At 36.7% G+C, this 16,293-nt stretch overlaps 1 protein-coding gene across 2 annotated transcripts in view; it reads left to right on the top strand.

The window, feature by feature from the left end:
- Positions 1–16,293, top strand: part of alcama (activated leukocyte cell adhesion molecule a) — a 68,395-nt gene that overhangs the window by 51,025 nt on the left and 1,077 nt on the right. For both annotated transcript variants that reach the window (XM_042732671.1, XM_042732670.1), the window contains exons 2-12: positions 956–1,062; positions 1,230–1,449; positions 2,358–2,422; positions 5,975–6,062; positions 8,015–8,188; positions 10,430–10,554; positions 10,684–10,816; positions 12,400–12,512; positions 12,595–12,721; positions 13,564–13,685; positions 15,616–15,745. In XM_042732671.1, the coding sequence (XP_042588605.1) occupies positions 956–1,062; positions 1,230–1,449; positions 2,358–2,422; positions 5,975–6,062; positions 8,015–8,188; positions 10,430–10,554; positions 10,684–10,816; positions 12,400–12,512; positions 12,595–12,721; positions 13,564–13,685; positions 15,616–15,745 (1,404 nt within the window). The remainder of the gene's footprint in view (positions 1–955; positions 1,063–1,229; positions 1,450–2,357; positions 2,423–5,974; positions 6,063–8,014; positions 8,189–10,429; positions 10,555–10,683; positions 10,817–12,399; positions 12,513–12,594; positions 12,722–13,563; positions 13,686–15,615; positions 15,746–16,293) is intronic.

Below are 16,293 nucleotides of genomic sequence, written 5' to 3'. Positions count from 1 at the left end.
GTGAAAATGGGGAACGACTGCCCTGGAGGCAAGGCTGACTGCGTGCAGAAGAGCGGTTGCCTGCAGCTCTCGTCTTCGGGTTGACCAGAATTTGAACCTTCGTTGTTCAGACTCTTTGATTAGTCTCTCTTGGAGACAGAGCGCTGATGGAAGTGGGTGGACCCTGAAGTCCCTTCAGCCCTGACCTTTCAACCCCCTTTACTGCTTTACCTAAATCCATCATGCCACTGAACATGGGGCCTCATTGCCATGACAACCTTACCAGGCATTAATAAAGGGCCCTGCACCCTTAAAGTACTAAGTTTTGCTTAACAATCCGAGAAATCAATTCATGCACCATTCAGACTATTATTGCGCAAACATACCATTCGTTTCACAACGCCAACCATTTCTGCTCTCCAATCTATGATCGACTGTTGCTGATTGTCAGCACTTATCTGCATAAGACAGTAGGATGTTTAAGGCACTCGTCGGCACAAGTGACAAACAGCGCTGTCGTGTCAGCAATGGAATGATGACAATGTTCAGCTTCCACGTCTGTCATTGCATTCCGTGCCTAAATGCACACGCTAACGCACAGACAATTACGAATACATGCACTTCCCATGAGAGAATCCCAGACTGGTTATGTGTTGAAAAACCAGCGTGTGAACATAATTCATTGGTGCTGTTGTGTTGATTAGTGCCTTTTGTGCTTTCAGAATCTGCGAACACGTCTAATTTAAAATTAAGATGCATAACGTGCACATGTCTTGGGAATAATCAAAACAAGACCTCAGCTGCCTATCCTCCCTCCCATTTCTTGTTGCTCTGTTTTAGAGTTGAGATAATGCCCTGATGTTTGTGTACACGCGCGTGTCGCATTTGACAGTCATTTCTGCCGATGCTTCACAGCCGCTCTGTTTGATACCAACCTGCCATCTAAAACAGGATGTTCTTGTCTTGTATTTTCCAGGGAGCTGTGTGGAGACGGTTATAGGTCTGTATGGTGAGACCATTGAAGTGCCATGCAACAATGGAACTAACAAGCCAAATGGCCTTATTTTCACCAAATGGAAATACGTGAGTGTTTCTCTGAGCATCTGGGCTGTTACTCTGCCCTGCTAGCCAGTCTGGGTAGCCAAGCAATATACAGCTACTCTCAATCCTCATATTGATTTCTAATTTAATCACTATAGGTGTTAAATGTGTGTTTGTGGGTTTGCTAACGGCCCTGTTATCTCGTTCAGGTGAAAGATGACGGCTCTCCCGGCGATCTTCTCGTGAAGCAGGCTCAGAAAGATGAGGCAACTGTATCCGCCACAGACGGCTACAAAAGTAGAGTTAGCATCGCTGCCAACTCCAGCCTCCTGATTGCCCGAGGCTCACTGGCCGACCAGAGAGTTTTCACCTGCATGGTGGTGTCTTTAACCAACTTAGAGGAATACTCTGTGGAAGTGAAAGTTCACAGTGAGTATTAATAAAACACACACACAACATATTAATAAATAAGAGCAAATCAGAGAGTAGAATAGGAAAAATCAAGCACAGCTTCAGTCTATGATGAAACTGAATGTAAGTGTCAGATCTCAAATTGGACTGGAAAGGGGGTGTAGAGATGTCAGATATGGGAGAGAATAACATGGGTGATCTACTTTTGTAGCCTTGATCTAGTTGCATGCTTTTAGATGGATACCAGAGAAATGATATTGATATTGTGCACAGTGTTCTACCATAGATCAGAAAGATTGGCTGTGTTTGGGAATGGATTGTGCATACTAAGCAATATGTACTGTAAGAGTAAAAAATAATATATATTTTACTTTACACATTTTTATGACTTTTAAAACATTAAATTCAGTTAGTGGCATACAGTTATTATTTAGGTAAATTCAGTTGTATTCCAATATTGTGTAAAAAAAATAATTTGAACTTTGACCAATCAAAAATGAGTCAGACTTTTTCTAGTGCATACATCGCAATGGAAATGGAGGGCCAAGTGGAGGCCATTGCATTTTAGGATACAGTATTAGTCACAGTGTACTCAGGTTGTAACTATAATGGATATTTTGGCAAACAGAGTACTGTAGGTGGTCTGGGTAGCTGACAGTTCAAGCACTTTGTTATATATGTATAAACTTAGCATACTGTATATGCTAAAACATTTTAAATATATATAAAATATATGTACTTTCATTTTCTTTGTAGAATCCATAGAAATGAAATGTCCAAGAAAACTAAAATCTAACTACCCACATTCTATTCATAGAAGCATTTTGTCAAGAGCATTGATACTGTATACTGCTGTATGCACAGGATGCTGATATGCTTTATCAAACATACCTACATACTTTTTGATGTCTTATCTTTTATTTCAGAAAAACCATCAGCCCCTGTAATCAAAAACAATGCGAAAGAACTGGAAAACGGCAAACTGACGCAGGTGAGTCACGCTGTTTATGCACTTCCCTTTAAGACCCAGAGCTTCAGCTGCTGCTGCTGCTGCTGCTGCTGCTGCTGTTGTCTCCCGTATCCAGTGTTTGCTCCAGTACACAAACCAGCCAGTGTACTAACAATGTGCAGGATCAAACCCTGTGCCTTTGTTTTCATTACCCAGCATGCCTCTCCAGTAGTCTCAACATTGACACACACCTGCTGTTATCACAGTCAGACGCGGCTCAAAGACAGTGCTAATGATACGGACATCAGCAAACGCATCTGTGGGGTGTACACACCTGATTTAGGCAGTGCTCGAGCGATTGTCACCCACGGCTACACAGGAAACAACCACTTTTATGTTGTCTAGAGTTTGCATCTCAAAAGCAGGACGGCAGTAATATTATTCGGTTGCATGAGAACAGGAAGGAGCTTTGATTTGAACTACTTGGAGCACATACAAGGCTTCCCACGCAGTCCTTATGACTGGTGTTTGTAAATGGAGCTGGGGGTCGTTATTTTTCATTTCCTCCCTCTGTTGCTCTCTCTTTTTAATGTAGTTCAGAGGCGCTGGGATCTTAGAGTCTGGCTGAGGCGGAGGTGTGGGTTGGGGAAGGCTGGGGTTGTGTATACAGCATTATGGGTCTTTTTTTTTTTCGTGGCCACCCACCGAGGTCTGTCATGTTCAAAGTGTCGAGACTTACTTAAAGGGGAAGGGTATGGAAGAAAGAGCGCCTCCTCTGAATATAGAACATTTAATACAGTTGAAATGCAGGGTGGCTGAAGGTCTGAGGAAAGAGAAAATTAGAAAGAGAGGGGTGAGTACATTTAAATAGGTGTGCCGCATTTCAGGCTGACACATTTTTTCAGTGATCATCGCAGCAGTTATTATTGAAAGGTAAAGGAGAGTCATATTACTAATCAAAACTGGTTCTTTAAAATGTTTTGGGATTTATAGTATGAATTCTGAAGTCTGGATTGCAGAGATGTAGCTGTTCTGTACAGCCACGGAAAATCATGTGTATCAGAAACATACAGCACAACCAGTGTAGTCTGTTTCTCCAACTAATGACGGTTATGCGCCTGTTCTTTTAGATTTATTTTTGACTAAACATCTCACTAGAAGAGCCAGCTCATAAGATCTCATTCACTTGGTAATCAGACTATAGTGGTCATGCTGTGTCGTTTGTTTTACACTCGGATGACTTTTATATAAACTGGTTCTTTTAGTCAAAAAAAGCTGCAAAAACAGCTTGTCACACTGTGTTTTTGATTGTCTAAAATAATTGACTCATATGAGTCATTCATTTGGTTATGCTATGTAGACCATTTCATGAGCAAATAACTTTGTTATTTTTTTGTTTTTGTGAAGCAGAAACATACAGCACAACCAGTATAGTCTAAATGATTCTCAAAGGAATGTCTCTTCTTTTTGGTGAAGCGTGACTGGAGTAATCTGTTTCAGGAATAAATTATTCTTTTGAGATATTTTTGTGTGTGAATCAAAAACATATTGGGTGACTAGTATAGTTTGATTCTCGGATGAATTACTCTTAAGAGTTGGTTCTTTTTAAGCATTCAAACCTATACACTGAAACCAGTAGTCCAACCGATTCATGAACTAACGACTCATGAAACTTAAATCAATGATTAAATCTGGTTGTTCATATGACATCATGTAGTTAAAGATTTAAGATTATTATTTGAGTTTATATAAGATTACATGTTTTGTCAGTAGTACATTATTAAAAATAATGAAATTAATTATAACATAACGCATATATTCAAATTTTTGTTTTAATATATTTCTTAGATTTTATTTATATATTTTTTATTACATTTTTTTATGTATGTGTTTCATTATTTTATGTCGCTAAGGCCATTATAGAAATTTTAGAAATGCTGCATCTAAAATAACATTTTGCTAAATTAACAATTCTTGTGCCACAGAGTTGTTATTGGTAACTAAAACTGAAACTTTACAAGTTGTTTTATTTAACTGAAATAAAATAAATATAAATATTAGATAGAACACTAAATTGACAATTAAATTAAATTAGTTTAAATTTAACTACTAAAATAAAATAAAATACTCAAATGGAATTAAAAAATAAATACCTACCATAAATATATCAAAACTTTATGTTTGATTAGTAATATGCACTGCTAAGGACTTAATTTGGACAACTTTAAATGCGATTTTCCCAATATTTAGATTTTTTTGCATCCTCAGATTCCAGGTTTTTAAATAGTTGTATCTCAGACAAATATTGTCATATTCTAACAAGCCATACATCAATTGAAAGCTTATTTATCCAGCTTTCAGATGGTCAATTTAGAAAAATGTACCCTTATGTCTGGCTTTGTGGTCCAGGCTTACATATAAATAATGCTAAAATTACACTGTTTTGCAAGAACAGTTTGAATTGTTGGTTGTTTTTGTTTTTGTTCTCATGATTTGGCAATGGAGTTGCATTTTCTGTTTTCCAATTACTTTTCTTCCTCAAAATTACAAAAATACTAAAACAGTTTTTTTTTTAAGTAAATCGTTAAATTGGTTGCTAAAACAATGCAGAAAGCATGTATAAATAAATTCTGCTATTAGCAGGCGGATTTGTTTCTTAGTGAATCCCCCAGAGAGTCCAGGAAGGAAAGTGCTTAGTCACAGCTGCTCTGTTCCACGGCTCAGTGGAAGCTACAGGCTTCAGGCAGCACTCTGCGCTTGAGAGGTGATGTATCATGGTCCGACTCCTGAGGAGGGTCCGGTGTGTTATAGGAGATCGAATCATGGTACGGCGGTTTCCCCCACCCCAGCTCCCCCTCTTCCGTGATTCCTCTAAATCTTGAATTTCTCACGGCACCCTGAACACCTGAACTCATGCATCATCCCGCAGCCTGCTCTGCTCTCTTGCCATTATTACCCTTCTCTTTCTGCTGATCTCTCTATCCCGGGGCAGATAGCTCGTCAGCATGTGATCCTGTCAGCGTATTATTAATGCAGAGCCTCTTCGGCCTCTGGCGGCGTTTTTACTCAATCAGAGAGAAGGAAAAGGGCGAGAGAAAGAAAGTGTGGAAATGAAAGACCTGTATCACAACTGTAGAGTTAAAAACCCCACCTTTAGCTCAAACAGATGATGTATATATATATATATATATATATATATATATATATATATATATATATATATATATATATATATATATATATATATAAATATATATATATCTCAAGGTATCTTCCCTGGGCTGCCCCAGGACTTACCTACCAAAATTGTAGCATAAAAGTAAAAAAGATAAAAGTACCTTGAGGAATTATGTCATGAACCAACAGGGAAAGTCCCCAAATCACTTGCAAATACACACTTAAATTGTATTGAAGGAAATGACACTGTCACTATGTGTCATGGGTCTATAAATAGATGTGTAAGATCGGTGAAACCAAAAGTGTTTGAGTATCACAGACTTGAACCTCGTCCAAATTCATGCTGATGAGAGGTCGCAATACAGTCACTAAAGCAGATGTGCTGTTTTTTTCTGTGTGTGTGTGTGTGTGTGTTAGTTGGGGGAATGCGTGGTAGAGAATGCCAACCCACCAGCAGATCTCATCTGGAAGAAGAACAACCAGCCCCTAGTGGATGACGGCAAGAGTGAGTCCACATCAGAGTCATTCAATAAAAAAAATACAAAATAAATAAAAAAACATTTAATCAAGTGCACTTAACAGAAAAATCTGATATACAATATAGGGCTTTGTAAGTCTATATATATATTAAAATAATTATAAAAGTGTGTATCAGTGTGTCTTTAAATTGTGTTAGTTTTCCAATTTACACTAGACCGATCACATTAATATAAATCATTAATTTAAACCAAATCAGGATAGTTTATGTGTAAAAATAGTTTTAATTCCCTGTCACACCATGTATTTACCACGAAATAATGGTGCACTGTCTTTTTAAATGATATAATGACATTCATCATTATTTTGTTAACATTTGTCACATATCAAATAAAAACGTTTGCTTTTTATAGTAAAGTCATGTTGTTCACTCCTGGCTGCAAATGTCAGGAGTCCAAACCCTTGATGGTAAAGAAATGAACAGTTATCCCAACATATCAGATAATATAAAAACAAATAGAGTTCAGTTCAGTTCTTTTATTTAACCAGGTTAAAACTCATTGAGATTAAAATCTCTTTTACAAGAGTGACCTGGCCAAGAAGGCAGCAACAAATAGCAAAGGTATACAATTATACAATATACAACAAAAACATAAAAAACACACTCATAAACCACAACAACAATTTACCAAAGGATAAAACATGTAATTTGTTAAAAGTAGCTTAAACTCATTTAGTGACGGTAACGTGGTAAGCTTTAGGGTACCCTGTAGGTAATTCCAAGAGGAGGAAGCATTATATGTAAAACCTTTTTTCCCTATCTCTGTTCGAACCCTAGGAACTTTCAGATGCATCAAATCATTTGAGCGGAGTTTGTAGCGTCCGTTGGAATTTGAGAAGTTGAGAGACAAATAATGTGGATTGAGACTGCAAATCGACTTATAAATAAAACAATACCAATTAAAACTTCTTCGGGTATGCAAGGATGGTAACTCTGCCTTCTCATATAAAATGCAGTGATGCGTTTGATAGCTACACCCAGTAATAAAACGTAAAGCACTATGGAAAACTATATCAAGTTTTTTTAAGTAATGTGTTGAGGCATTCATATATAGTATATCTCCATAATCCAACAAAGGTAGAAATGTTGCAGATACCAGATATTTTCTAGCATTAAATGAAAATAAGGTTCTGTTTCTGTAATAAAAACCAAGTTTTAGCTTAAGTTTGGAAATTAATTTGTCAATATGCACTTTAAAACTTAGCTGACTATCCAATACAATTTAGTTTCGGATGTCACTATTTTTGTTTAAATTCTTGCCAAAGTTTTCTTAAAATCACTTTTCTGCAATTTAGAAGGCGCTTGTTTCCTAGAATGATTCAACAAGTATGTGTAATATTTCTGTCAAGTTATTACAATGAATGATTTGTTTCTACATCGGATGTGTGCGGTATGTTGCGACACAACAGAACTAAATATTGAGCATATTGTAAGCATATTGGAGCTGTCTACACTGCAAGCATGTCACGGTTTTAATTGACAGACACCTGGTACCAGTTTTTGACATGCTGCAGAACTACTTCTGCCACTTATTTCCCCATCTGTCTAAAAAAAAAAGATGATTCATTTACAAAAAGCATGAACTGATTACTACAGAATTTATTTGATATACTGTATTTTTATTTTCTCAGCTTGGACTGACTAGTTTAGATTCTAACCATGTGTATATGCAGATTGATTATTCTAAAATACCCTGTATAATTAAGGAAATAAAAGAAAACTTACCCCTTAACTGTTGCTGAAGTCTGGAGCTCGCAGCTGATTGGTTTGTGGTTAGTGAACATTCTCACAGTGTTGACAGACTCAAGCTGTTGCTACGTAGTTTCAGGCACTTCCAGTGTAGACGAGGTGTGACAGTTTCTGTGTTTGCCAGCTCTAATGATTGATGTGTCTATATGTGTGTTTGTGTGTGACTGCAGCGATCATTATCACGTCTACTATCACCAAGGACAAAATCACAGGTCTGTCCAGTACTTCTTCCCGTCTGCAGTACACAGCCAGGAAAGAGGATGTAGAATCTCAATTCACCTGCACAGCAAAGCATGAGATGGGCCCCGACCAGGTTTCAGAACCCGAGACCTTCCCAATTCATTGTAAGTGTGGGATTACAAATTTAAGAATCTGTTTAAAATATGCTGATCCTATTTTCTGACATAGTATCACATGAAATACTAAGGTGAAGTACATTATACTGAGCATTTAAGGTAAATATGATGACATCAGACAAATTATTCTCTTAAACAAAGTCTGTAACAAGAGGTTCCTGTCAGTTTCTGTTTTCTTATTGTTAGTCAAATGAACCAGATTACTGAGACTATCACCTTTTGTTTGTAATGGCTCTTGGTGCCTCTGCCCCAGTCTCTGGTGAAATGGGGCAGGTTGCTATACCTGAAAACTTCATTTGCATGCTTTGTTTAAGGTCATCACCCAGGTGCTTTGTCTCCATTTCTAAGCACTGCCCCCTAGATGTATAGAAACTACAATGTATTAGTTAGACTTTCGATGACTGCAGTGCCACGCAGCGCATTCTCAATACATAGTCCTGCTGAAGATACCCAAGAGTCTCCTGGTCTTCGCTTCTGAGTAACTTAAGTAACTTAATTACCTAAGTAACTTAATTGCAGCAAAGTACATATAAAACAGTACTTTTCTGACACTACCATTGAAAAAATTTGTCGGAGTTGGCTGTTGCATTTAGGGGGTCCTGAGTTTGAGTCACGGCTCGAAGACCTTTTTCCGATCCTGTCCCCCCTCTCTCTTTTCCACTTTGCTTCTAGTCTCATATATTGTCCTATCCTAATAAAAAGGCAAAAAAAATAAAATTATAAAAATTGGTTGGAAAGTTTTTTAATGTTATTCAAAGAAGTCTTTTATGTTCACCAAGGCTGCAGTTATTTGATCAAAATACAGCAAGAACACAATATTGTGAAAGATTATTACTTTCTAAAATAGATTTTCTATTTTAATATATTTTAAAATGTGATTTATCCCTGTGATGGCAAAGCCGAATTTTCAGCAGCCATTACTGCAGTCTTTGATGTCACATAATCCTTCAGAAATCATTCATTTCTTATTATCAGTGTTCAAAACAGATGCTTTTAATTTTTTAGGATTCTATGATGAATGAAAAAGAACAGCATTTATTTGAAGTAGAAATCATTTTTAACATTATAAAATGTCTTTACTTTCACTTTTGATCAATTTAATGTCCTTGCTAGACAAAGAATTAATTTCTTTCAGCAGCAACAAAAGCAAATAAATAAATAAATAAATCTTACTGATCCCAAATGTTTGAATGGTTTGTTTTATCATATTTTTATTATTATTAATTATTATTATTATTATTATTAAATGAATTACATTATATTTAGCAAATGTTTTTATCCAAAGTGACTTAGAAATATTACAAACTATTTATAAGACAAAAGGCAATGATTTTTATTATCACATCTGTCTAAATAGAATCGGTGCATAAGAGCCTTGCACTTGCGCTTAATTGCATGCTTTTTTCTATCTTTTTTTACAGTAGCAGTGTGTGCCAGTATTTTATATCTTCTTATTTATAATTTGATGGTACCCAGTCCTTTAATATCATTAAATTCTCTTCAGGTAAAATGTCTTATTGTGCCAGTGGATTTAGGTTACTGTACTTTACATGGCTACTTGTACACAAACCAGCTCCCTCTAGGGGCAGATCTGCCATATTAGCTCAAAGATGAAAACTAATTGGGATTGGGTCAGTAGTCAAGCGCTGGGGCTTTGTCTCTTCCTGAGATAATGTTTTGATGTGACACATGCTGTGCCTAGCACACTGATGCTTTATTTGTTTGATTTTACGGCTAGTTTGAAGGATCCATGTTCACGGGTGCCTGCGTATCTGTACATCACCTATTACATGAAGTCATCTCATGAGTCCTGAACCTTGAATTGAAGGTCTCAGCTGGTAGCCAGGCTCAATTTGATGTTTTTTTCTAGGTCTTGTCAGGCGTAATGCCAGTAACCAAGTCTGCTGTAGCATCGCTCTCTCTCTCTCTCTCATCTGAATGCTGAGAGATTTGTTCAGTGCCTCGGGGTGAAGATGTGATGTGAAATGCTCTGTGGCTGCTGGGCGAGAAAACGAGGGCGAGAATGAGAGACAGCAAATGGTTTTGGAAATGAAGGCGTTTAAGCCCCTTGGGGTCTGCAGAATGGCGCAGTGTCTTAGAGAATGTTTTTTTAGTTGCTTGCTACATGTTGATATGGAAAGTCACACCGAATCCGTGCAAAGACAACCGTCTTCCTCAGGCTCACTTCTGTTCTCACTAAAGTTTGTTTTCTCTTTATTTCTCTTTAAGACCCTACTGAGAATGTGAGTCTACGGGTTGTTTCTCAGAGCCCTATTAGGGAAGGTGATGATGTGACACTGAAATGCCAGGCGGATGGAAACCCACCTCCTACCAGCTTCAACTTCAACATTAAGGTGAGAGATCGCCGGTCGTGTCCACAGCAACCACACTGGTCTTTCATCTCCAGGGTCCTGCTGTCTGCCCTGTATTCTTCTCTACAGGTTAATTACACCAGCTCCCTCTCTCTCTCTCGCCCTCTTTAGGGCAAGAAGGTCACGGTGATGGACAAGGATGTTTACACTCTGACTGGCGTTACCCGAGCGGACACTGGCATTTACAAGTGCTCCCTGCTTGACAACGATGTGATGGAGTCCACTCAGTTAGTCACCGTGAGCTGTGAGTGGATGAACGATGTGCTCTATTTCTCTGTCTCTCTCATCTCTCCCTAAGGGCATCTACACACTAGAGAAAGACCTGATGGAGCGTTTGACAGATATGGGAAGATATTTTTGACATTTTGAAAAGCTCGAAAATGTAAAAATCAAGTGGTAATACAGAAATTTGGATTTCAAAATGCATTCTCTGCAGTCTGTTGGTCATAATTGTACCTTTCTCAACATTTGGTCACATGACGAAGACTCACTTTTGAAAACTTTCCACAAATATGGCAGAAATAGTACAAGAGGCATGCTTTTTCACACTAATCAAAGTAATATAATATAATATAATATTTATTTTTAATTATTTAATCAATCTGGCAACCGACACATCCTTTCTCCAATAAAAAAAAAAAAGTGTCAGGTTTTCTAAAAACACGGTTAATGTGTACTTCGATGTTTAGTGATATCTAGTGCGGTATTATGCTCAAAGAATCTTCTAATACAGCCTGCCTGTGTTCATTGACAATGTACTGTAGCTTGTGTTGTTCTTCTTAGCAATGAACTGTAATAAATTCAAATCCAAAACATGTATTCTCAACTAAATGACACACACATTTTAGCCAGCCTGCTGCGAATTACCATCTAACCTGCTAGCATACTGTTTGCATTTATGGATCATGAATAAATGCAAATGCATTGAAAATTCTAGCCTTGAAAAAAAATTACCTATTCACTATATTTAAGTTTCATTTGACCAGTTTTCTGTTTGTGGAATGTATTAATATGAATAAGAAACTCACCAGGGAAGCAGAGAAGTAAAAAAAAATGTACTGAGCCTTTTTGTAATACCTAAAAAAATTACCTACATATTCATAGATAAATATTTCAGGACAGACCCATTAGTTTTAGGTACACGTTAGAACATTCAGCATCATTTATTTGATTTTTGGCCTTAAAAGATGCAAAGTGTAAAATCTAAGAACATTAGCTCAACCAAACTCAAGCCGTTGTTTGCTCCAATGTTGCTGTAGAGTCAAGCCTGAATAAACTGACCCAGCCGTTGAACAGATGAGCCAAACTTTTTCTTTCCAATTAATTCCTTCCTTTATAGTATGAATTAATGCACGAGTGAAACGTTAATCAAATCTATCTTCAGTAGGATTAGCGAAGGGGGCGAGAAAGCAGGGAGACAGCTTAATTAGGAGTTTTTGAGACTGCTTCGGTCTCCAGCTCGCTTATAAGCTCACACACTCTGGCCTTTCAATAAATCTCACCGTGGTGAGTGTGTGTGTGTGTCTGTTTGGTTCAAAATGCCTGATGATCTCCATAATCTGGATTTAGTGACGCTTCGGTTTGGAGACTCAAATGTATTTCACGGCATCTGTGCGGTGCGATTTCATAGCTGGTGGCATCTCAGCTGTCCATGTGAGGATAGAAAACTATTGCTTAGGCGAGAATAAGGAGGTACGAGAAGGGCCTTAGCATTCTGAGTTGGCGAAGAAATGTGATGCATTTCAGCATCTTCAGTGGTTGAAATATTTTTAGGACAGGTGTGCAAAAACACGCTTGTCATCTCCTTACTTTCTGTCTTTTTTTCAGTTCTGGATGTAAGCCTCACTCCTACAGGCAAGGTGTTAAAGAAGCTCGGGGAAAACTTGATGGTGTCGTTGGATAAGAACGCCTCTTCTGAAGCAAAAGTGACATGGACTAAGGTAAGAGATAGCAGGGAATCTAACAGATCTGGGTTAGGTTCATGTAGCCATGCTAATCAAACAACTCTTTCGATTTCTCCAGGATAACCGTAAACTAGACAAACTGCCCAACTTCTCGAAGTTGACATATAGTGATGCAGGCCTCTATGTGTGTGACGTGTCCATTGAAGGAATCAAACGCAGTTTGTCCTTTGAGCTTACTGTGGAAGGTGGGACTTATTTGTATATGTAACATTCTATTGATATATGTATGTGTTTGTGAATATATACCCACTTTTTATTTTATTTTATTTTATTACTTTATACATTATACATATATATACACACATATATATATATATACATATATATATATATATATATATATATATATATATATATATATACTTCAACATTTTATTATTTCTATTACTGCTGTCAAACGATAAAGTTTTTTGTTTACATAATATATCTGTGTACTGTGTATATTTATTATGTATATATAAATACAAACACATGCATGTATATATTAAAGAAAAATATGTTGATACATATATGATATATTATATATAAATATATAATATATATTAAATATATTTATATATAATATAAAATATAAGAATAGAAATATAACATGTAAATACATGTAAACATTTTCAAAATATATACTGTTTGTGTGTGTAATTATATATAAATAATAAATATACACAGTACACATACATATATTATGTAAACAAAAACTTTAATTTTGGATCTTGGATCTTTTATTTGAATTGCGATTAATTGTTTAATCATTTCTATATATTGTGTATTGATATTAAAAATAAAATGTATGTATGTATGTATGTATATATATATATATATATATATATATATATATAAATTAACCTATTTATAACGTTAAAAATAAGTATATATTAATATAGACAGTATATATAAAGTAAATATAATAAAAAAGTAAAATGAATTTATATATATATATATATATATATATATATATAATTTTTTAATAGTATGTATGTATGTGTGTGTATGTATGTATGTGTATACATAAAAATGATGTTATCTCTAGGTACTCCTAAAATTACAAGCCTGACAAAGCATCGCAGCAATGACGGCAAACACAAAGTCTTGACATGTGAGGCAGAAGGTTCACCTAAACCTGACGTGCAGTGGAGTGTCAACGGAACTAACGTGAGTCACTATCACTGTCAGACTAAATCTAGATCTGAATCTGATCTGATTTATATCATCATGTTGTAGACATTTCTCTTGTCCCAAAAGAAACTTGCATCTTGTACTTTTTTATGCAAGAAGGAAAGATGCCCAGATATTTAACTCTGTTCTGGTCTAGACAAGATGAAAGGTGCACAGGTGTTTGAAGCCACAAGTTTTCAGCACCCAGAAGAATCAATTTACGTTTAAAAGGGAACAGTTGTCCTGGGACGGAAATATCTGGAATCGCACACAAAGAGTTATTATTCATCCTGTGTTCCACAGACTGACGTCTCTGGTATTTGGTTGCGAGCGACTTTGCCTTTGTTTCTGGCTTTTTTATTTTGACAAGAAGCGAATTTCCACAGAGGCACGTCTCGCCACCCTCCCAAACGCCTTTGAGGGAAGGTGATTTCAACTTATTGTGAGACTACAGCCAGGACATGAAAACAGGGCAATGAGCAAGCAGGACACCGAAAACTAGCCTGTGTTGGTTACCCCAAATATCCCAGATATAGTGTTTGTGTGTGTCCCATGAGACACAGTGTTTGGGTTTTGATACAGAGTGGTCTGACGGACACACGTCTTTCTCTTTCACTGTCAGAGTACCACAAGCTTACCGTGATGTAAATACTCATGCAGTCAGCTCTTTTCTGCTTCTCAGTGTCTGGCCGGTCTCTGTGGATGTATTTCAAATGAATGAGTTTAAATTTGGTGTTTTGTGTTGGTTTGCTTCCAACAGGGTTATAAAGTCACCCCCTGTAAAATCCAAAACATGCGAGTTAGTCTTCTTAGTGTTGTTAAACGTGTAGTTTTGTGTTGCATGTTACACAATACAGCTTTATAAAATAATCTTAAAAACAATATGTACTTTCAAAGTAAAAAAAAAAAAAAATCAGTAATTTAATCCAACAGTGAAATAAAAAAAACAAACAAAAAAAAAACATTTTCATTAATTTGATATCAATTCTTACACGCTTCTACTTCTAATTTCAGAAAACTGAATTTTGAAAGATATGTAAAGTTTTACCTTATTGTGAAATTGTTTTTTTTTTTTTTTTTTTTGTTAAATATGTTAATAAAATCTGAAATGGATTTTAAAAACACACTTAAAAGACTGCAGTAGCTAATGGCTGTTGGCATCATAGGAATAAATATATTCAAATAAAAAACATTTATTTTTAATTGTTTTAATATTTCACAATATTACTGCGATTACTGTATTTTTTATCAAATAAATGCAGCCTTGATAGGCATAGCTTGTAGTATACTTCCAGAACAGAAATGTACAGATAATGTACTCACCCTATTGTTAAAATTTTTTGAGGAAAACATTTCAGGAATTATCTCTAGGCTATATAATGGACTTCTATGGTGCCCTCGAGTTTGAACTTTCAAAATGCAGTTTCAGTGCAGCTTCTAAGGGCTCTAAACGATCGCAGATTGGAAAACGCGTCTTATCTAGAGAAACGATTTTTGTTCTGGAAGTGAGCTACCTTTAAAAAATTCCAAGTTCTTGGTCACACTGCACTATGTGAGGGGTTCAGCGCTCACTGTCTGCTTTAATGACACGGATACTGAAGTGTGTTTGTGACGGAGACTCATTTAGTGGCTGTGTGATTACTGACACACATTGCACTCGACCCTGAGGTGTGTGTTTTCTGTGAGACTTTCCATTAGCGTGGGTGTGGTGGTGCTGGTGCTGGCTTTATGATAATAAATGAGCTGAGGATCATTAGCGCCCTCTAGTGGAGAGGTGTATTAAATAGCGCCTTAAGCAAACAGGTCCGATAAATGAAACCAGCTTTGTTCTCGACTCTTGCTGCTTATTTGTATTTTTCATACACAGTTAATATTCTGGTTATAAAAAGTAATTAAAAAAATAACAGCAATTGTTGTTGTCCTGCAGGATGAAATGTCATATGTCAACGGGAAGGCCACATACAAACTGACCGTAGTGCCCAGTAAGAACCTCACCGTCAGCTGTCTTGTGACCAATAAACTCGGAGAAGACACGAAGGAGATCAGCGTGTTTTCTCGTAAGTACCAGACGCGCTGAAGAGGTTTCCCGCAGTGAGAACCGCTTACTAACCACTCAATCGACCCCTTTAATAAGGCTCATATTATAGGGCTGTCAAGAACAGATTTACATTAAAAAGAACCATTAGCTTACATATTCGACATGGTTAATAACAAGTGGTATGTGAGCGGGCACAACCACTGAGATTGCTTGTTTATTTAAACAGAAACATACTAGTTTTGAATAATAAAGAATTAGCATCACTGATGTACAATTTTTTGTCTTATGTTTTTTAGTGGCAGAAATAATACTAGTTTGACAGCCCTGATAAGTAGATGCCAGATCTAACATCTCTTATGTGCATGTGAAGAGATTGGTAAAGCTAGCATGTTCCACACAGGTTTGCCTGATGCACTATTCAAATGCAGGGTGATTTAGTGGCCTTTTACTATATTAGTAGCCTATTATTAGTGTCCCGGTGTGAACACTGGAAAGACAGGGCTGGCTGCTCTCTCTCAGGTCCTGTTGGTCACCCACAGGGCATGAGGCGCTCACTTTCTTGTTTCT

The sequence above is a fragment of the Cyprinus carpio genome, chromosome B10 (genome assembly GCF_018340385.1).
Source record: "Cyprinus carpio isolate SPL01 chromosome B10, ASM1834038v1, whole genome shotgun sequence".
Lineage (NCBI taxonomy): Eukaryota > Metazoa > Chordata > Actinopteri > Cypriniformes > Cyprinidae > Cyprinus > Cyprinus carpio.
This window is presented reverse-complemented; position numbering and strand designations above follow the sequence as displayed.